Below are 22,620 nucleotides of genomic sequence, written 5' to 3' on the forward strand. Positions count from 1 at the left end.
AAAAGTAAGTTACACTGTGCCTACTGCAGACTGTTGCTTAGTTTGCAGAAATGTGAAATGTCAGGGTATGGATTAAAAGTGTGTGTGTAATGAAATGAGCAGTCTTGCATTTTTCTTCCTGATTCTGAATGCTACTTGTTGGTGTTGGCACCTGTTCCTGTTGGAACCTTTGTATCTTTGGACAAGAGCTCTTGCTACAGTGGGAGTGTTCCACCTGCCCTGGTAGAGAGTTTTGCTTCCTGAAGTCCTCTCTTATAATCTTGATCTTGGTTTTGATCAAGATAATTTCTGACCTTGTGCGAAGGTACCTTTGATCTTGTGCAAAGCATTTCTGATTCCCTGTTTCTTCTTTTTTTTTTATAGGGATGGCAATACATTTATTACTGTACTATAATGAAGTTCATTAGATACAGTTTGTGAAAGCTTTGAAAGTCTTCCTGTGTAGTGGTTGTGCCTTTCTGAGAATGCCTTGTTAGAGTGAGAGGATAATGTGAATCCTTTTTTAAGCTTGCCCTTACCATCATTTTCTACCTACCCTTCCAAAAGTGTTATTTCCTAACTTTTCTAATGTGTATTGGAAAGACATTTTGCAAGAACTGTTATGCTGATTTCCCTACCCACCATATCCTTCAGTTTCTTAAATAGCTTTCTCCACAGCAGCTAAGAAAGGGGAAAAGGACTAAACTGCTTTGGCTTTTGTCATTAGCATTCAGGCATTCCAAGATCTGTTTTACTCACCAGCATTGCTAACTCACTCATGCAGCGCTGTCCAAGAGGAAGAAAAGCCTGCAAGGCCTGAAAAGGTTGTGCCAAATACACTCGTTGTGTTGGCAGAGTACACATTTTGCCATGCAGACCTCCTTTATCGTAAATACTTAACCAGTTTTCAATAGATGTAAGCGGTTTAAGTATTACTTCCTGTTGAATTAGCAGTTGCTGAGCATTTGAGTCTTTGTGCAATCCTGCAATCCACTAATGTGATATTTAATGAGGAGACATCAGTCTGGAGAAAGGAAGTCAATATAAATCAGTGTTTACGAAGTGTGATGAACTCTGAAATATTTCATCAATGCTGTGGTCCCAGGCAGACTCTGTGCTAATTATTAGAACCTGTGCATGTTTCAGGGGACTTTGATGGACCCTGAGTGCAGCAAACATGGAGCAGCAAAATTGCGATTATGCTCGGACTGTCTCTGATGACAATTTATGCGTTTGGTGTGATGACCCCTTGCTTCCCAAGAGGGCAATAAACAGAATGCATTTTCATTAAGATACTAATGCACTTAATCACAGGGGGAAAGGGTTAGAAAATAAAGAAATACCTTTAAAGCAAGATGTGACAGACTGATCAGGAAGATATTTTATTTAAAAGTCAGTTTCCCGGTGTAATTTCCAACTGCTGCAAAGTCTGTCGTACTGGCCGTAGTCATGGGCAATAGGATGGATGGCTGGGCAGATGAATAAGCTGAGCTAAGCTGTTTTATGAAAAGTGCAATGGTACTAGGGCAAAAGAGAACAGATGTTCTCCCATTTGGACTTGGATACCCAAAGATGTGATTTAAAAAAAGTAAACTACTCGTGTATTTTACTTGTTCATTTACAAGCTTTTATTTTCTTATTTTTGAGGAGAAATAATATGTATTAAGCAGTATCACCAAAGAAAAAAAGAGACTGGTTTGCCCAGGAGGGCTCACATTTCAGGATCGAGCTTGTTGTAGGCCTTTAGAGGGGAACTGGGAAAAGCGAGGGGCAAAGGCAAGCATCTCTTTCAGTTTTTGTTACTCTGACAGCTTGGCAGGAATGATGCTATTTCTGATGCCTCTTAGTACAAGAACTTGGTCTAAAATATTGAGGGAAGAGATGTCCTGGAGCCTGGCAATTGTAGAACGTGCTAGATGCGTTGGTAACAGTCCCAGTGAGCCCTGCCTAGTGCTCTGTGGCAGCTGTAGTGGCAGGAAGTAGGATGAAGTGGAAGAAGGATGTAGTGGAAGAAGAAGGATGAAACTCCATAGTACTAGTTATAGTTGATTATGCAGTAAAGTAGTCCTCCTTTTCTACTCTAGGCAAAGAGAGACTAATGAAATTGGCTAAAAAGGAAAATGAAGAGTGATCAGAGAAGGAGCGTGAGCCTGTGGCTTGGTACAGAAAATAAATAATAAAATGTCTTTCTTCTATCAGCAGGAATAACATATGTGAAGGATTTTGCTAGGGACCATATTTGGAGTGAGACACAGATTCACATTAATTGTGGTTTTGTATATATTTCTTACATATAGAGGTCTAGGTTTAAAAAAAGGAGCAAAAAGACTTCCTCTTTTAACCTAGCTATTTTTTTTTTACTTGAAAGATGTTTCCTTTCTGTAGCGCTGCTTACTCTTGATACATTCCAAAATGGAATCCAATGGCAATTGTATGAGTACTTTTCTGTATCTTTTGTGTATTTGTGTTGGTTAGTCAGTGACTTTGAACACATCTTCCCCTGTCTGTGCCATCACAGGTAACATAGAGTACAGCTGCCCAGCAACGAATGAATGTGAAATCACAAAGCGCAGACGCAAGTCCTGCCAAGCCTGCCGCTTCATGAAGTGTCTAAAAGTTGGCATGCTGAAAGAAGGTAAGACTGACCACCTCAATCTGTATCTCTCTGCAAACACTTGCTACAATTGTAGGGTGATCAGGAAAGAAGAGAGACTGGTGAGTGTTTTAATCAGTTATTGCAGAGGCAATTTTCATATATGCATGCTCTTCCTGACATCTGCTTCTAAGCTGTCAGATCCTGCTTTATCCACATAGAGTTCATCATGCTGTGTAGTACAGCAAAGTGTACCTCAGCATTCAATCTCCTTCAGTAAGTAACTGATAAAATAACCATCAGAATTCTCAAAGATTTCTTTTCTCCACTCCTTATCCACTGTTACTCTGTCCCAGTTCTGGCACAAAACCAAAACACACACTGTACCTTCTTTTCCCTGCTTTTATTCAGTCTTCATTCCATCAGGACGAATGAAAGGGTTTCTTCTAAATTAAACAAGTATTGTGTGTGTACTGAAGTTACTGTAACTACACTGGAGCCAATTATGGCATGCAGAAGAGGAGAATCCACCCCCTCCCTTTTTTTTTCTAAAAGTGTCTGAGAATCCCTGCCCCTCAATGTAAGTATATATCAAATGTTTTAATTCATCAGTTATATTTTGAAGATACTGAGTGTAAGAAAATGTACTCAAGAAATGGTGCTGTCTTACTTGGAACCTGCTTCATCTATTACACAAAGAGGTGATTCCTCAAATCTTGGTTGCCTGCTCTGCACTTACATTGCTGTTAATGTATATGCAAGAATACACTTCTAAGTGCATGTATTATATGCATTATTATTTTAGGGCACTGTCACCACCAAGAATGATGCCATGGACTTCTGAACTAGATAAACATTTGAAATAAAAATCAACATAATGTTCTCTAAGTATTGTATCCAGTGAAGAGTACTTTATGTTAAGCAGCCACTTCAAAGCAATCCTATGCAATTTTACTTTGTCAGTGCTTGAAAACTCAGCTTTAATAGCTGGCTGATTTTTGGGAATGGTTTGGTGGTAATGTAAAACAGGTTAAGTGTGCAGCTATCAGGGTAAAATCCAAGAAACAGCATAGGCCAGTGGTGAGATGATGGGCAAATTAGGCCTATCACGCACCTACAGACATATTCTTATTGGATTATACTTACTAAGAATAAACCTTGTTCTGGGCAACTGCTTTGGCAGATGCTATGATCCTATGAGCCAAATCCTGCTGTCCTTAGTCTTACTTGAGCAAAACTCCTGTCAGATTCGATGGAGATTTTGCCTCAGTAAGAATGGCTGGGTTTGACCCTCTCTTCAGTGGTGATGGGAGAGTCCTTGCCAGAATCCTCACATAACTGACCACTAGGAGCAGTTACTTGAAAGTGAAATTATGATGCTTACATAAACTGTAAAAAGAAAGGGATGACTGGGTATGGCACCTTTTGAAAGGGACTGTGCTTCTTAACATCTTTTTTTAGTAAGTTAAGACCCTGTATCACTAGTAACCTAATGTACAGATATACTGAGCAATTTCTTTGAAAACGAAACAGTGCTACCAAGAGCACATGCAGGTGAATTGATTTAATCCTTTTCCTCTAAATTTCGAGGGCACTACTGTGCCTTTACATATATATTTAAAAAAATCTAGGTTGTGTGCAGCTTCTGTGGCTCCAAGAGGAACTTAAGTGTCTCCTCTACAAATGAGTAATTATCTCAGCAAATTTGTGTGCAGATTTGCTGTTTCTGCATACAATTTCGTTAACTGAGATAATTTAGTTAGACAGTACAAATGTACATTGTGAATCTTTTTCTTTTTTTCTGAATGTTCGTTGTCCATGGATTCAAATTACTCCCACAAATTTTCTTAGTAAGAATTTTATAAATTTTCTACTCTAAAAGTACGTACCTTTTTCTGAATGTTCTACAATGGCAAAATAACTAATTGCTTTGAAAAGACAGTTTTGTTTATCTGCCACCTAATGTAACAACCTACAAGAACCTTTCATATGTAAAAGTGGCCACTAAGGGGGGAAAAAAAATAAAATACCACTTCTACTTTTTAAACCATACTGATTCAGAGTACATTTGTAGGAGTGTACTTGTAGTAAAGATTTTGGGTTTTTTTTTCTTGTTGGAGTGTTGTTTTGGAGCTGCGCATTGTTTTTACCTATGTAAAAGTCTGGAGATGACATTTGGATTTGGAGCACATCCTTTATGTACAGAATCAAGAAAGATAAGATGCTGACTTCTTTCATGTGTAAAGTGGTATAAATTTATTGATTAGCATGGACTTAAAATAAGCTGAAATTATTCTTGCTGTATCTCAAGTGTTTCTTTATGTACAGGCGAGGATTTCAGTTCCATGCAGCATGTCAGAGGTCGTGCTGCAGTAAATCTATTCAAATGTAAACCTGTTCAATTCAATTACCAGTTTATAATAAAATTTGCTGCTGCAGCCTCCACGTTTGTCACAGCAGTCTCTACATGCTGATGGCACAGCATGCCTGGAAATTGACAGCCTAAATCTATTTACAAAAAAAATTTAGTTGCAGACCTGAAATAAAATCAAGTTTAGGCAGCTTTGAGAGAAGCATCACATTCCTTACAAGAACAGCACATCTGCCAGGGTGCATCTTCTCCAGAAATCTTACCTTGTTTGTGGGGAGTTTTCTTGAAGAAATTTGTCCTTAACAAACAGTTTTTAAGTGTAATCCAAAGTGAAACAATTATCAGACATTGTGCTTCCCTTCACATTTGAAAGGACTTTACTACATTTTGATTTTGTCAATTGTCATATAAATTTCATGATAGAAATCACAGTGCCTGGAAAAAGATTCTGAGTTTTCATTTGGCTTCTAGGGCAAGGTTCGAAAACCACTTATAGCAAATGTAGAGTGGCTTCCCTTCTGACATCTGCATGTTGAATCATTTATGTGACAAGATAATGGTGTTTTTCATCAAGCATCCAGTGTTTCTGTGGGAGACCCGGTGTTAGGGTTGTGGGGCTGTGTTTTGGGGTCAAATCCTGGGAGAGAATTGGATTTCTGGCCACATGTAGTACAAGGTGGAGTAGGGATTTTCTGTACATATTCTCATGGATATTGGTGGGGCTTAACCACCAGCAGCTAGATCAAGATTCTGAATAGTTTTTAAGATGTGGACCAGGAGCCAGAGAAGGAATGCTACAGCAATGCTGGGCTGGGCTGGAGTGGGATTGAGGTCTTGGCTCTGTCTCCTGTTGAGTGTCATAAGAAAGTTTGTGCAGGCTGATCTGGAGGAACACATCATTTTGGTTTAGCCTATAGACTATTACTTGAAAACATGTCTGGGTCTATGGATGGGTTTTGAGTATGTTATTCTTCATACTATAGCATTCAGCAGAGGCTGACGAGCTTTTAGGCACAGGACAAATATGAGGGAGTTGCGTTTTCATTTGCTTTTCTAGGTAAGGGTTATTGGCATCAAAGCAGAATACGTTGCACTCAAAGAAGAAAATTTACGTTTTTCTATATTTAATTGTGTTTGTCAGTGTTACAAAAAAATCACATTTTCAAGCGTCACAATTGATTCTTCTACTGAAATGCAGTTTCTTGGACTGCATTTATGTTTCGGTGGATTGTCTCAGATTCATGAGAGCAGATGAAACAACATTAAAGATTCTTGTATAGTTTAGGGAGAAACTTTTCAAATGTATCCCTTGAGATTTCTTGAAATAATATTGTAATTGCTGAAAGGGTGCAGGGAGACATGTACAACAATTTGCCCTTTTTAAAAATAAACATTTTTAATACATTCAGTAGTTTTCAGTTCTGTTGATTTATAATCTGTCTTTTAAGTTTGGCCTTTCAAACTCTTTGGAAGATAGTGGTTAATTTGCTTCAGGTGGTAGATTAAATCTGTGTTCATGTGTAAGATTGGGTATTTTGGCTATTTCCCTTTTTATACAGCTAGATGGACTGAGGAAAAGGAGTTGATTTTTTTGTTTTCTTTTCTAAGAAGAGAAATTAGATGTAAAATGGTGTAAGATGGTACAGGGAATCGTAAGTAGATATTTGACTTTGTTTTTCTATTGCTAGGTGATCTGAGTAGAATTTAACATTTAATCTTTAATTAGTACTATATGCCTATTAATAATATTTTGGGACTATTTACTAGCATGTGTTTGTGGTAGAAGATATTATTCCAAGTTTATTCTAGGACAGGTCTTGCTCCGATGAGCTTCCCATGTGAAATAATTCCAATGGAATAATTATTCCAAAATAAAATTACTTTTTGTTTCAGATGCAGCATTTGTATAACTGTTTTTACAAGAGGATATTTCATATGTTTTCGTTTTCTCCATAGAGGCAAAGCCTTAGCCTCAGTTTTCCCTACCCCTGTATTGTAGCAAGGTTAAAAACTACAGTTCAGAGAGGAATCTGTTGAATGGCAGTAATGCAGCACTTAGACCATCTGGAATACTGTATCCTGTTTTTGCCCTGACAGTGTAATACTGTGCAGTACTAGTTTGTATTTCTTACAGGACTGTTGATACCAAAACATGTCCCATGTATCTGGCATTTCTGATATTTGGGTGTTTTCAGAATTTGTTATGGACTGTGTGCTGTGGCTGATTTGCATTGCTTGTTATTTCAGAGAGTCTAGTCCCTAAATGAGCGATATATGGGAAAAAAATCAAAGTTTATATGAAAAGTAAAGTATACTACAATACAATGGCATGGGTTGCTTCATGTAAGTGTGTTTGTATTTTCCTTAGGAATGGATGGCCTTTACAAATTATCATCAGTCACGTGGTACCCAGTTAGAATAGGCAGAGTAACAAAATTCCAGCTTAATTAGTCCTGCTATTACAAATGAGAGGCCAGATCCTCACCAAGTATTAATGGAAGCTGTTGGAGCTGTGTTAGATTGCTGCTCATTTGGCAGCTTTAGCAATCTGTGCTGTGGGGAAATCAGCAATATACCTTTTTGTGTCTGTGAATCTTCACAGTTGCTTGTTCATGAGCCGTCCTTCAGGCTCTAAAAATGAACAGAAATTCTCTGAGCTCTTCATCTGGCAATGCTGACTTCACGTGCAGCCCTTCCCATCACAGCAGTGCAGTTTTCATGTTGTACTTGCACTGCTCAATGAGTAGCCCTTAACACTTTTCATTCATTAGTTTGCTTGGGTTTTTTGAGAATTCATACAGGCCCTCAAAGAGACATCAGCATCCCTAGGGAAATGGTAAGGCAGTAGTTAGAATTTGCCTTTTAAAGAAATCCTGGACTTTTAAGTGGTTTTCTTCAGCTGTGATCTGAATAAAAGCAATTACTGACAGTTTTAAAAATGCTTGAACGTTTTAGATGGTCATGTAATGAACCAGAAGATTATTACATGAGTTACACTTTTTCTTAACATGCTAAAATTGGGGGTATCTAAAATATTTATGCTTCATACTTTGAGGGATTTCATTAATTCAAATGCAAGAATTCATTTTTAAAAAGAGGTGTGTGTATTTTAACGCATAAATTACTGAGTTTATTATGGAAAGATTACCGTATGAACATCTTTGGCTTGTGTTAAGCAGCAGATCGGATTAAATTATCATATTGATCCTTTCTGGCTTTGACAGTCTATGAAAATGAATCCAATACAGCAAGGAGAACAGGCCGCTTGAGTTCAGTCTTATGTAAAGAGATGCGTGATACGCAGAGGAGCAGATTAATGGATTCTCTCTCAAAATAATAAATAAAACTAAGCAATCTTCTTTATGACTAAAATTGTGTTATCACCTGTGTTTTGAGGGTAGTGAAAAAGCCTGCTTAATAGGATTCCTTCTAACAACATCTCTTTTGAAAAGACCTGTGCATCAGACATTGCCAAGGTAAATTTCTCTTACAAGTCTAATACCATTAGTCTGCCAAGACAAAAGCAGGAATTATTGTGGATGAAGTTTTAGTTTCTGCTGCCTTCAGAAATCAGAACAAAGGAAAGGAAAAAGCATTAATGGTATTCAAAGAAAATATTTCTGTACAGGATGACAGTTAATAGAGCAGCAGTGACCTCTGTGATATTTCTTATGCTCTCTATCGTAATATTACACTTAAGGAGCTCCTCCATTAATGTAGGATATTAAACAAACCTCCTGTGTTATAACATCAAGAGATAACATAGTGTGTCTTCTGTTGATGTCTCAGCTCTCTTCTGTGTTTCAATGTGTTATGAAGGAGTTTGGTTTCTAGTGCAGATTTTTTTTTTTTGAACTGTTTCCTTTTGTCTTCTAGTCCTTCCTTTCCCCCTTTCTTCCCTTCCTTCCCCATTTACCCATTCCCCCCTTTTCTTCCTCCCTTTTATTTCTCCTCTTCCTTCACTTTTATTTCTTCCTTTCCCCTTTTTCTTTCCCCTTCTCCATGTGCACTCCCTTTCTTTCTTTCATTCAACGTGTGCTTGGATTAATATATACTGGGACCTGTTAAATCTCCTTGGAAACAATAGAAGTGAATCTCTAAGTGTTGTTGATGTTCATAAGTAGGCTTCTTTGCTCCTAACCAAAATGTGACCTGATAGCCCAGTTCACACATTAGAACTGACAGCCCAATTTGTCTGCCCTAAAACAAAGCTCATGACTATCCACTCTCTGTAACTGATGAAGAAGGACAAACTGTTCAACTTCAGGTTAGTGTTTATAGTCAGCTCAAGCAGCTAGCATTTCTATTCATCCACTAGAAAAATACCTCAGAAGAAGCAAAGACTGGGGATGTGGATATTCTTCCCAAGTCACACAAAAACACCTACAGCTCCTACCAAGTGTTGGCCTCCTGAGAAGTTTTCATGGTGCTTGTGTTGCAGTGTTATGCCACTCTGGTTTGTGTTCTGTCTTTGAGTATTTCAGGGAATAAAACAGATATCCCAGCAATTCACTGGACTTGGTCTTTAAATAAAATTTCTCTTTCTAGATAATTTTTTTTTTTACCATTGTCCCCTTGTACAAATGCTCCCCTTCCATAAAACAGGAGGTATGAAGTGGATGTGGAGAAAGCAGTATTGTATCTAAGTCTGAGTTTAAGAACTATTTACATTTCTTGGCTTTACACAGATCTGTAAGTGGGGATGTTTTTGTGTTAGCATTTGCAAATCTGAGGTCAGAGCAGCTGTTTGCTGGCTCACTCACCAGCAGCTTCCTTGAGATTAGCTGTTAGGTTGGGTCTGCTCACACAGTCGTGGCTGCTGAAAATCCCAGTGACAACGGTTGTTTGCAGGGTCAGACAAACAAAGAATACTTTCAACCTAAAGTTACTTTGTACTTTTATTACTGAAAATTAGTTTGAAAGATTTTGAAGAGGATTAAATTTTACTGTAATTTTCTTAGTGCACATACCTTACATATTACTTGCTCAGAATTGGAAGGAGTAGGTTCTGCAGTTTCATGGGTCTACTTAAATTACTATTAAAAATTAATCACTTTGTCCTAATATTTTCTCATCATAATCTGAGGTGGTTAACTGCATGTCCTTATTTGTCATATTTCTTCTTTTGATCCTAAAATAAGGGAGCAGTATTTTCCTAATTTTCTAGAAAATATTCCATTTTTTGCAAAAGCTGTTCGCTGGATTTAGTCCCTATGAACATTTGCTTATGCACTGGAAATATAATGACAGCCATATTAGTGATAAGGATAGGTAGAGACAAGTCTGGCGAATGCAGGATTTTTCCCATGATCTCACAGACAAGTAGCTGCCTTTCATTCTTGATCTTTGCCACCCATAAACACATACATCAATGTGGCACTGCCACTTACTGCAGAGAACTTGAATTCTTATACCTGTGTCCTGCCCTGTATTTAAAAGGGCTCATTTTGTAAAGAGTAACATTATTATAATTTGTATTTTTCACTTTCTTCTGTTTCTGCTGTGCAGATACTTGTACATCCCTTGCTTGAGTGGAATAGGTGTAGCATCTCTGGTAGAGGTGCATTTAAGGGTAAAGCATATCCTTATCTCTAAAGTGCCAACTGTTCTGTCTTTTATTCAACCCTTGCCTGGGCAGCACTCACATCTCCTCACCAAGACTCTTGCTGTGTAAAATCTTTGTGGAAACAACAGAATGTATGGTAGGATTATTTGGGGCGAAGGGCTGAAATGATCCAGGTGCTGGTAATTAGAACCCATGTGGCAGATGCACAGGTAGACTTCTGCTGCTTGGGATGGATTGGCACTGAAAAGCTTGCAGGCTAAGGAACTCTCTTGGCCTCTTCACTCAGTCAAAGCAATGAATGTGTTGAGAAACAGGAAAATTTCCACCTGCAGTTGTTATCTCTGACCTCATATAGTGTTATCTCTCAAATACTTCACACTTCTAAATCTCTGCTGTCCTACAAAAAAAAATTAGAATCAATGTGGATTTTGAGACATTAATGGAACTAAGCTACAGTCTTCTCTTTGACCAGTCATTGCCCTTCTAGAAGCTGAGGAGTTATTGCAAGGGGTGAGCCTTTGCCAGTTCTACTCACCGAGTCACTGGGATATGAAGTTGGAATATTATTTCATTTGGTGTTTGTAGTGTGGCTTTTGTGGTTGAAGGGCAGCAGCCTGAATTCTGAAATAAATGTGATCATCTGCAATGAATTGTCCCTTTGTCAGATTTTGCCATGCTTGCTAGTCATGCTAGGAACAGATCTCATCTGATCACCTTTTTTTGTTTGTTTGTTTTCTTTTTTAATTTTCTTTTCTTCATGTATTTTTATGACAGAAAAGGGAAATTATGAGGGGAGTCTGTTGTGCTCACAGTAGTCGCTTAATATAGCTATTAATCTTTATAAATGAAAAACATAGCTTTATTTTAAGCTTCAATAGCCTTTTATTAGCTGAATGATTCTGGAGAAAGTCAAACACTTTGTATGTTAAATATATACACTTACTGAATAATATCAATATTTTCCTTTTTGATTTTTATTGTTCCAGCAAAGTTAATATGTGTATCTGTTTTTCTCTTAAGCATATGGTTTAGGCCTCAGGACCATCAGGTACCAGCATTCCATACAACTTGCTTTCATGGAGTCTTATTTCAGTCCATGTTAAAACAGTTAATTATTAAAATACTTAATTTAGAAAAATTTAAATACTTTCTAAAACAAAGTCTGCGTGATACTGTCCCTTAATCAGCTTAATTCCAGTCTGTGCCCTTAGTGGCAGAATTGTTGGTGTGCTGTAAATGTTTATCAGCAAAACTGCTTGACTAGCAAGAGAGAATGTTGGTAACTTGCTGCATGCTGAGCACATGGAGATCCTAGGAAAAAACAAGTAGTACAAGATCATCATCGTCATCTTTTGTCTCCTTTTCTTCCCCTCTTCAGCCAAGCATTAGTCCATACAGTGCTGTTCTTGTCATTTTTAGTTAGCAATGTAAAAATTACTTCACCAATGCTCTTTCTAATACTCCTTTCAGTCCTGTGGGTGGCTGGCTGAAGATGAGCCATGTCCTCTGTTCTGATCTGAATCAATCAACAGATCAGTCTTCTATCATTTTTTCTACGCTTGTACAGCCACATGTTGTTTTTCATGGCAGTCTGCTAAATAGTGTTTACAATGGCCTCCAACGTCTGCAGTTCCTATGCTCTCTCTCATTTTCATATTTTCTGTAGTTCAATCCAATCTTTAGAAATGGGCACCTGAGATTTCATTGCATGGTCAATCTCACATTTCAGTGGATAGCATTTGGGAAGAGTATCTTGTTTTAAGTTACCAGAACTACTGCATTTCTGGATAGGAAGTGGTGTCAGTTGTAGTAAGATGACTTAGGAGATGGCATAAATACACTTTGGATCCAGACTGAGGGTACCTGCCTGTTACTACTGAAATGTTAAGAGAGGTCTTCCTCTGAACTAATTTTTCAGGTCACAAGCCACTTGCTGGTTTCCCCTGTCAAACTTCTAATGAAAGTTCTTAAGTTTCCAATTTGAAGACAGAATAGACTGCCAAATATAAAAATAAAGGAAAATGAACGTTTCCCTTAAAAAGTAGCAATCTGTTTTATAACACCAGTTTAAATGTATTCTTGCTCAAAGATATATTAGAAAGTTTCTGTTGAGTTGGGGAATTGGACTGAGATAATAAGGGACTAAATAGGCTCTTCCTTCTTGACAGCCCTCAAGAACATGACCCAAAGTACAAGTCTCTGACTGTATTTCAGACAAAAAGAAGTTGGAACACCTCTTGAGTCTGGTGTTCACAGCCATAGTCTTTGCTGGTCTTCCATCTGCTGGAGTGTGCCACATAGCCATTGCTTGATCCTGCATGAGATGCAGAGGGATGCAGTAATTGGAGAACAAAGCCACAGAGTAGCCAAGATGACATAAAATCCTTCTCTTTTCTCTTTTTGTCTTCTCTCATTTTCATGACTTTCTATTCATTTTCCTCTTGCAAACCACAATTGTATCAGAAGAATGCTGATAAGAAAATAGTTGCTGTGAGCACATATCCTCCAGGCAGGTTTTTTTCTGGCTGGGTGGGAGAGAGAGTCATTAATTTCTTGAGGTTCTTGTTAGCTGACTCACTGTTTCGGGAGGACTAGTCAGGCTGCATGACTGTATTTCCTTCTGGGCATCCCGGTATTGCTGGAGATACCCATCTTGGCAAGTTGCTTCAGCTCATCTCCAATTAAAATACTTGTTATGGAAGTATTCTTAAACACTGCTGATTAATGAAGTTAGAAAAAACCACATTTGAATGCAGACTATTAAGTCTTCCAACATTGGTGTTCCTCTCTAGGGAGATGTGTGCAATGAGAAACATTTGGAATGTTAGCAATCCGTCTCTTTTTGTTCCCATTTATTTTCTCTAATTTCCTGACTTTTTAAATGCTGATTAGCTGAAATAAGTCCTCTTTCCCTCCTCTTCACCATTCCCTCCCCCTTTATGGAATAGCCCATGACACGTGCCTGTAAAGTGGCTTCTTGGGAATTTGCAAGTCTTTGAATGTGTTATCTGATTAAAGGGATGTATGTGTCTTTAATTCTCGTCTGCAGTTTCACCTCTGACCCCATCTGTTAAAGTGGAAAGGAGCTGAGAGTCAGCAAAGTCCCAGATTCAACCCAGATAACCTGCAGTGTGCACATTTGAATGCTTTAACTCCTCGGTTGCCCCTGAAAATTGCCTACTTAATTAAGTGGTGGATTTCACTGGAAAATGTGGAGGGTCTGATATGAGACAGGTGAATTGTTTATTTTGTTGATATGCTTAAGGTAGGGTAATTTAGACCTGGCTTCGCCTTTTCTATTAAAGAAGAAAAGAACATATAGAGGTGAGGCATAAACGTGTGTAAGATCTTGTTTGCAAGTGTGTATTTTCATTTATTTATTATTTTAATAGACCAGTTTCTTGCTTACAGAAGTGAAAACTCAAACCCCCATTTTACTTCCTTTTTGAAAAGGAAGCTGAATTACGTGGATGGAAATGATGTTGCGGTTTTAGGCGGGATTTTTAAATACCTCTGAATAAGGCGGTAGAAATAATGTCATTGAAAGTTTGAAGTAGATGACACGAGGTCATTTACATTATATTTTGCTAATATTGTGCTTTTTTTGCAGAACAACGTAATAATGGCATTTTCCGTGCTTTACAGATAGGTATCGTAAGTGATGAGAATATCCCACTGTGTTTGGACCTGTGGGTGTTTTGATTTTTCCTCTGGTCATTTTCTTTTCTAGCTTTCAAACACTCTTAAAACTGAAAGGATTTTCAGTATCCCAGATCAGTCCCTGTTCTCTGAAAGCTAGAGCCAAATTCTTCCCCCACTTACATCTGTTCAGCTCCGGTGGTTTCACTTATGCTATGTGGCTGTAACAATGCAGAATTTGTCCTAATCTGCCCTTTCTTCTTCGATGGAGAATATGCACGTGCAAAGTGTACATGAACACAGTAAGCTGAACTGCAAATAGAAAAAAATGTATGTATTTTGTGTGTGTGTGTACATACACATAGATAAATCGCACACAGATAGGTTTGATAGTATATCTACTGTACATAATATTGTAAATGGTATCTTGCTGTGCTGGAATCTAGGCAATATGAGTTCAGTACTAAAGTGTTCAAGTTGCACCTGAGCTAGCTGGAGCCTGCCAGCCTCTGCAAGCCCACTGAGAGCATCTGTCTCGCCACCACCTTGCTCACGCTGTGTCCTCTGCAGGCTCTCCGATTCTTCCGACTATGAGCATAAATCATCCACCTGTCAGGAGCTCGAGCTGCCTGGATTATGCAATGCCTGCCTTCATTTGGAGATGGTGTGAGCAGAAGATTGCGGCAAATGGTTTGCATTCATTTTAATGCCGCTCCTGCATCTCTTCAGCCTTAATGAGGGTTCAGGGTGGTGACGACTCCCTGAGACAATGAAAGTCCTAGAGACCCAAGCTTTCTTTGTACATTTGTATGGCCTAGTTTAGATTTTTTTTTTTTTTTTTGGCTTTTTTCCCCTCCCTTCTCCCCCCACCCCCCACCAAAGAAATGAATGGCTTGAAAATTGAGGCAGAGAACTGGTACTACACAAAGCCAGCTGTCCATAGCTCTGCTTTTTGGCCTTGTAATACTTCCCTCCAGCTGAGCAATGAAGAATTTAAAAATCAGTCATGTTTAATGTTGATTGTCCATTTGTGATGTCTAAAGCCGCATAGTGCGTAGTTGTTTAGTGCCTTCACTTAAAAATATTTGTAATAAAACTATCTTTGCATTTTATTCAGTTACAGGTGTATTGAAGTACGTGATCAAGGATGACATACCATGCTGTATATTCCAAATTTAAAATACAGGTCTCCAAATTAAGGTCTCCTTCTATTAACAAAAAAAAAAAAAATGACTTTCAATAAAACTGTCTTATTTCAGCTTGGTAGACCTGAGTTAAGCAAATTCCTTATTCACTCATAATTTTTATCATGAATTATAGACAGAATAAATATCAGTATTTATTCATCTGTGTAAGCAGAAGGAAAAAAACATCGGTTGGGAGACAAAAGCAGAGAAGTCCTTTCAAAGACAAATGTTGAAGATGGCTAAGGGGTAAAGATAAATTGTGCCTTCACACCTGTAGTATCGGTCTGCCCCTAACTTCATACAATACCCACTAGATTCTTGCAGCTACAGCCTTTAGACTGTTGTCTTACATGATTGTCAACCTTCTGTTCTTAGTGGCCTGAAAAACATGGGGTAGTAATAATAGTAAAATACTTAATTTTCATACTGTTCAGTAGTTAGCAGGGGAAGTCCATGTTTAGTAACCTAACTTTACAAGTTTGCTGCTTTTCACCTGTATTTAAGGAAACAAACTCTTGTTTAATACATTTGAAACACCTTGGGCATGTGCGACATGATTTTTCTGCAGCGAGTGTGTCATGAGCTTGCCAACATTTTTTCAGAGAATATTTCTTTTACATTTTTGAGAACACCTGTGATGCGTAGACAGTAATACCTCCATTTTAGAATATTAAATCTCAGAGAAAGAGAACAAGAGTTGCTTAGTAAAAATCACATGTCGTGTTAGAGGCACAGTGGAACTTCTGCTCTGAGGTTAATGCGTCATTCAGCCTGGGACTTCAAAGTCCAGCTGTGTCCACCCCTTTCTCACCCAGTGACTGGAAGAGAGAAAGGTTTATTGCTTGTTCATTTGGGGTTTTACATTTCTCTTTTTAACCCTTCCCTTTACATATGAACTCCTCAATCAGTTACTGGTGGAAAGAGTCCTGAAAGGTGAAGTGAAATTAAGGGCAGCTTTCGTCAACAGGGAAAATAAAGTGCTGTATTTCAGTGTACCTGTATATTTCCCATTGATATTAATAGAAGATGCTTAGGCACATGGAGAGGAATCTGTGTTGCCAAAATATTCAGATTTTTCTCTCAGTGAAAATTTCCCCAGCTGACAAGTAGCACAAGTGGCAGCTGAAGGTGGAATACACAGTATGTGGAACAGCGCTCCTGGAATTGCAGCAGTGCTTGGAAGCTCTGCCTGTGTCTACATTCTTCCGCCTTGGTCCCAAAGCCAGGGGATTTCATGCAACCTGGTCATACTTAACTAGGACCACACAGAGCAACGGAGGTTTTTAATAGGCTGTTTGGGGAGAGTGGAGACCCTGGTGTGTGTGGACTTCGAGATCTTTACTGGGAGCCTTGTTTGCTTTTGGTTGCAAGCTACCCTTCCATGCCATTCCCTCCCCCCTCCAGTTTTAATTTGATGGAAAGCCAGCAGTTTTATGTAAAGCCTCAAATGAACTCAAAAAAGATTATTATTTCTCACTTTGTCTTTACAGATAAGTTTAAAATTTTATGCGTCAGAATGCAGGATTATCTGAAGGCACAAATGTAACACAACACAGACAAAATCAGATGAAAAATCTCACTCTTTTAGCTATGAAGAAATTAGATTTATCATCAGAAAAGCATTCTCTTTTCATTTTCTGAAAGGTGCTTTTTGACAGACCCTTTGCAGTGGACGTCATGCTCACAAAACATGCTGTCACAGGGCTATTTGAATATGGTGACAGGCTCATTATCATGTTGAAGACAACTGACAACACTGCAGACTAGAAATGGACAGGCTTGCCAATCAGCTGTTGAAAGGATTGCAGTTGAAATAGAGGTTTTTTTTGTTCTGAGAACAGTAGTACAAATTGACTACATTAATTCTTTTTATTATGGTTTCATACACTGTAGTTAAGGGTCCGTCACTGTTTCCATTATAAATCCCTGTTTTCAAGGGTTTATTAGTAGACCATAAAAAATGGTTGCTGTTGAAATTTTGCATTAAAAATATATATTACCCTAACAGAACAAAATTTCTGTGGTAACTGTGTGGAGGAGGGAGGGCAGAGAAAGAGGGATTGACTGATTTTTAGCTGAAAATTACATAAAGCTGAATGCATTATTCTTTTTATAGAATTTTAGATGTCCAAGAGTTTTATAGACAGATTTGTGCCTTGGGAGTTTACAATTTCAGGATGCGGTGCTGCCAACACTTATTATGGGATGGGATTTTCCTGGTAGTTTCACTGGAATCAGTAAAGCGCCAAACCTTATCTGCAGTAGTAGGTATTTGCAGATTCAGGTTGAGTACTCAAACAATCTTGAAAAGTTGTTTTGCTTTTTCTTGGATCTCAAAAATAGTCAGTTTGGGGGTTTTTGTTTTGTTTTAATATTTTTCTGGGATGTTAAATGATTACCTGAGGTTCAGGGAGTTTTGCATATATAATGACAATCCAAGCAAAAATGATTCCACCAATATACTCCAGTTACCTGAAGTGAAAAGATTGCTGGAATTTATCTGCTTTAATCCAAAGTGGTGGTCCTGGGATATCTTTTAATAATGGAATTTCCCAGGTGCTGCCGTAGTTTCTAGAGTGCCCTTAAAATTTCTGTAGCCATCTACAGCATCATACTTCTGTGCAAATGCAGGAGTGTCTGTTTTGACAGGTCTGAACAGCTCACAAGGTATCTTCTGTTTATCCCTGGAAGCAAGGATGTTCCTGTGAGTCCCCTGAGAGCCTGATGTGGCAGGCATTCTCCAAGCACCCCGTCACACCTCGGCACACGGACACCACACACAGAGTCCGCAGTCGCTTTCTCCGGTGCCATCCCGGTGATCCCGCTGCAGTGCCTCAGCAACAGCCAGCTTGTGGAAAGGGAGAGGTGATGTTTCTGCTGCCAGGGTGATTGCTTTAGTTTTTCCACACCCTCACTATAACAGTTAGAGGGAGCTTTTTCCCAGGAACTGGAATACCTTTTTATTCCTTATGCAGAGGAGAGTGTTAAATCTGTGTAAGGGCTCTAAACCGGGAGGAACTCAGATTATATTTTTTAAGAGAAGAAATCCAAGTTTGCTGGAGAAAAGGCACGTTGACCTACCTTCCTGCTGAAATGGAATAGGAGGCCAAGAGAGCCTGAAAGGAGCAAGGCATTTCCAGGAAACCTGGTGGAAGCACAGGTCTGAAAGTTAGTCATAAATTGTACACATAAACTAGGTGTAAGTGGCAGCAGTATGTGTGCATTGGCTCATTTATATTCTGCCCTGAGAGCAGAATATGCTTCCTCCATGCTTTGTACAGGAAACCTGGATCTCTCTTCAGGTTCCAGCTCCATTTGGTGGGTCAGATGGAAGAAGCTAGGCACTGTACATACCTTTTTGTGGGAGTCGGTTAAGTATAAAATGAGATATTGAAAAAGTCGGCACGTAGACTCCTCGAGTTACTAAATTAATTTACCATCCAAAATGGATCTTAAATATATTCACTAAATATTTGGTGTGAGGCTGATCCAGAAAGAAGACAGAGTTTTGCTTAGTGTATTTTGCTGGAAGCTCACAAGGAAAAATAATTTTGCTTTGTAGTTCTGTGGCTTCAAACATTTGCAGCCCTAATTGATGCTCATTTGATTACTTGATTTCAAAGCACAATCAATTACCTTAATGCATATCACTGTTCTCACAACTACGGTGATTGCAAAATTGTGAATGTAAAAATGGAAGTCACTTCTGAAAATTAAGTCTGCAATTCTATTTGCAAAGTCAGAACTCTGACTCTCATGAATTACAGCACCACAGAGCAAAAGAGTATATTGTCATATTGCCTGAGCTATTATAATGTATCAGGTCACTTGTGTGCATACGTAAAATCTTCAAAATATTTACGCTTCTCTGTTGAAGTCTGTCATCTGTTTCTAAGAGGAAACTTTGTGAAGATGTAATAACTAATGCAGGATGTAAAAAGTAGTGTTTAGTTGCAGATGACTAAGGGAGAATTTTGTCTCTTCGTGAAGTCATGGCTCTACAGAAGTCAGTGACAAAGTTGCTGTTGATCTGGGGGCAGATGGGTTTTCATGGAGTGAGTAATTCTAGTGATTAAATCAGACGATTGGAATCAAGACTTAATTTCTATTCCAGAACAAGACGCTTCTACTTAGTGTGCCTCCAGCAAAAAATATAATAGATACAATAATATGGAGTTCACCTGCATCTTGTGAGGCTTATTGAATTAATATTTATGGAACACTTCAAGATCCTTTGATAGAAAGTGCTGTATGACTGCATACTATTACAATAAAGTCCTGAAAAGCAAATCAATCTGGAGTTAGTCTTATCTCATCCAGTTTTAACTGACTACTGGAGCTGCCTGTCTTGTTAGAGAGAAGAAAGAAAAGAAAACTAGAAACAGTAGGTATTAGAAAGAAACCCCAATTATTTGGAAAACCTTGGGCTTAATATTTCAATTAACTGTTGGATTTTGTGGTTATAGACCCTTTTTTATTGCTTTGCCAGCTAGATTCCTGATTGAAACCAAGCATAACGTAGTAACTTTTTGTGATTTGGGAGACTAAATTAATATTTTCTTCTGCTGCTGTAAATTGCCTCATAGAGCATACATCCTACACCTCCCCTACCAGACATGTAAATAGCATTATCTTTGAATTACTGGTTCCAGTGATTCTATGTATGAACAAACACTGTTGATTCATCTATGCAGGAGTTTTTGTTGGCTGAGTATTTTTATATTTGCTTTTGAAAAGAAAACAAATATTCTTACTATTAAAAGCTGCATTGATTTGAAATGAACTGCACATAAGGGTGGACTAATTACCTTTTTTTTCCTTCTCATCAATCAAACTCTAATTACCTTAAACATCCCTCTGAAAAGTTAGCAGAAGACCTGCTCAGCAGTCTTTAAAGAGAGTATTACAAAGAGCACTGCAGTGAAAAAAGCCCACCACAATTTTAAGTGTACTGGATGGACATTGGTTGAATAAAACTATTCCTATCTTGCAAACAAAGCAACTTATCAAGTGTGTAACTTCATTTTGCCTATCACCAAGTGCAGGAAGAAGACTCTGAAATCTAGGCTATGAAGCCTGGAGGATATTGATGTTTTAGCAAAACAACACAAGCATGGAATATTCTTTTTCCCCAGGACTGACCTAGTAAATTGTGCAAGCACCAGGAGAAATTTTGCCACCTGTCCCTTATAATCAAGGCCTGTCCCTTACTTAGTCTCATTTCAGTGATATAATTAAATGACACTATTTTCCCATTTATGTTGCTTGTACACGCTGCCAGAATCCTATAGTCTTATCCAGGTATCCAGGAATGTGACTTAATTTCTTTCATCTAAAGCCAAAAAAAAATCATTTGAACATGGTCCCTTGTCCTAATAGCTAGCCCAGCATGGTATATTAGAATACTATTGTTGCAGCATTCATTGCAGAAATCAATAATCCACTAGATGGAGCAGAATAGAAGTGTAAAAACTGAGTTAAGTCTGGTATTTTAAGAAACAGAGTTGAACATCAGAGTGCCAGAACTCAGACAAAACAGGAGAAAAACACAACAGTAGTATTTTTGCAGTGTGTAGTTATAGCAAATCAACCGGCTTTGCAGCCATTCATGGATTAATATTGCAGTTCTTCTTTGTGATTCTCTGTTTTTCTCTAAGGGATAAAATGAGGATTAATCTCTGCTCTAGAAAAGGTGATAATGAGAAAATTTTGGGGAAAAAAGATGTTTCTAGGAAAGAGAAATGATTTTTTCCTTTCCTAAAGCAGAAGCAGTTTTTTCATTGGAGAAACAATAAGAAGACAATCATAGAAAGGAATCATAAGATTTATTTTCCAGAAGTTGTTACTCATTATTTTCTGGATAAACTGAGTTATTAGGATATTTTGAATGTGGATTTTGGGTGTTAAATCACCACCTTTATATATAAATAATCCTTACATTAATACCCCCTTCAAAGATCTGCAGGCACATGATGACAATCATATTAGCAGGTAGATTGATGAAGATGGCAGGCAAGGCTCCAGTTGCACAGTTCATCCAGTTTCTATTGCAGGTGTACATTAGGCATGCCTTACAGCCTGCGGATTCTGTCCTGGGCCCCCTGTGAAAAGGGGTGGCCAATTATGCCAATGTGAGGTGGTTGTTTGATTAAAATACGTGTGGGTAAGATGGGTCATAGTGCTGAAGTTATATATTTTGCAAACAAAAGGAAAGGTACAGTCAGTATTTCAGGGAAACAGCTATCAAATTTGGCTTGTGAAATCTGTAAATGGGCTTCGCTGTGGCCTAAGCAAGGCTTTGAACCCAGGTCTCTGCAGATGAAAGCCCCAGGCATCAACCATTTATTAAACACAGGTTTTTGTTTAATAAAATGCTTTAGGTAGGTGCAGGTGAACTTTATTTGCTTAATACTGATTGCTTTGCCTTCTTCAAATGAAGATTTGAAGAACTTTGATGAAGTAATTTAAAAGTTGTCCATTTCCATATTCCTGAATATTTCTGTGTATCTGAAGCTGCACTCTTCAAATCTCAACAGATAGGCTTCTTATAGAATAAATGTGGAGATGATATTTTCTTTTTTCTGTTTTTTGTTTGTTTGTTTGTTTTTGGTTGGTTTTGGGGTTTGTTTGTTTGTTTGGGGGTTTTTTGGTTTTTTGGGGGTTTTTTTTTGGGTTGGTTTTTTTTCTGTCTAAATAGGAAGTTGTAACAATTAAAACCTTCCCATTCTCATCTCTAACGGCCTCCCATTGTTTTGGTGTAGTATGGCAGTGCAATCTGAAGTTTTTTCTTATTCTAGAAAGGACTCTTACCTGGAATTTTAATTCAGATGATGTAAAGCATTCAAGTTACTTCCCATCCTGTACTACTGCACATCATCACTATGAGCTCTCTCCTGGATTTCTCCCCATGCTTATTCTCTTTATTCAGTATATTCTTGATTTGTAAAATAACTTTGGGATTTGCTGTCGCTTCAAAAATAGGAGGTGTTAACATTTGTAGTTATGCATACATTTTGGGAAAAGAATAGCCTGAACTTGCATTACAGGGTATCTTTTCTCTTTCCTCTTTTCCTTTTCTTCTTACAAGACAAGCTAGTGTTTTTTCTATCAACGGATGATTCTTTTCCTTTATTTCTGCCAAGTGTTCACTTGCATTTACTTTAAATCAGTACAATATGTATAGAATTAATACCCTGGTTTCCTCTGAAATACCAATTTTAGTCACAATGGCTGATAATCATCAGTTTCTCTAACAACTTTAAGGCTGTTCTGCTTCAGGTTGTTT

The 22,620-nt window shown here is 38.1% G+C and overlaps 1 protein-coding gene across 22 annotated transcripts in view; it reads left to right on the forward strand.

Moving 5' to 3' along the window:
• ESRRG (estrogen related receptor gamma) overlaps nucleotides 1–22,620 on the forward strand; it is a 394,158-nt gene that overhangs the window by 280,934 nt on the left and 90,604 nt on the right. For all 22 annotated transcript variants that reach the window (XM_066178267.1, XM_066178249.1, XM_066178265.1 and 19 more), the window contains one exon: nucleotides 2,498–2,614. In XM_066178267.1, the coding sequence (XP_066034364.1) occupies nucleotides 2,498–2,614 (117 nt within the window). The remainder of the gene's footprint in view (nucleotides 1–2,497; nucleotides 2,615–22,620) is intronic.

The sequence above is a fragment of the Chamaea fasciata genome, unplaced genomic scaffold (genome assembly GCF_029207755.1).
Source record: "Chamaea fasciata isolate MVZ Bird 193981 ecotype frontalis unplaced genomic scaffold, bChaFas1.0.hap1 SCAF_3, whole genome shotgun sequence".
Taxonomy (NCBI): Eukaryota; Metazoa; Chordata; class Aves; order Passeriformes; family Sylviidae; genus Chamaea; species Chamaea fasciata.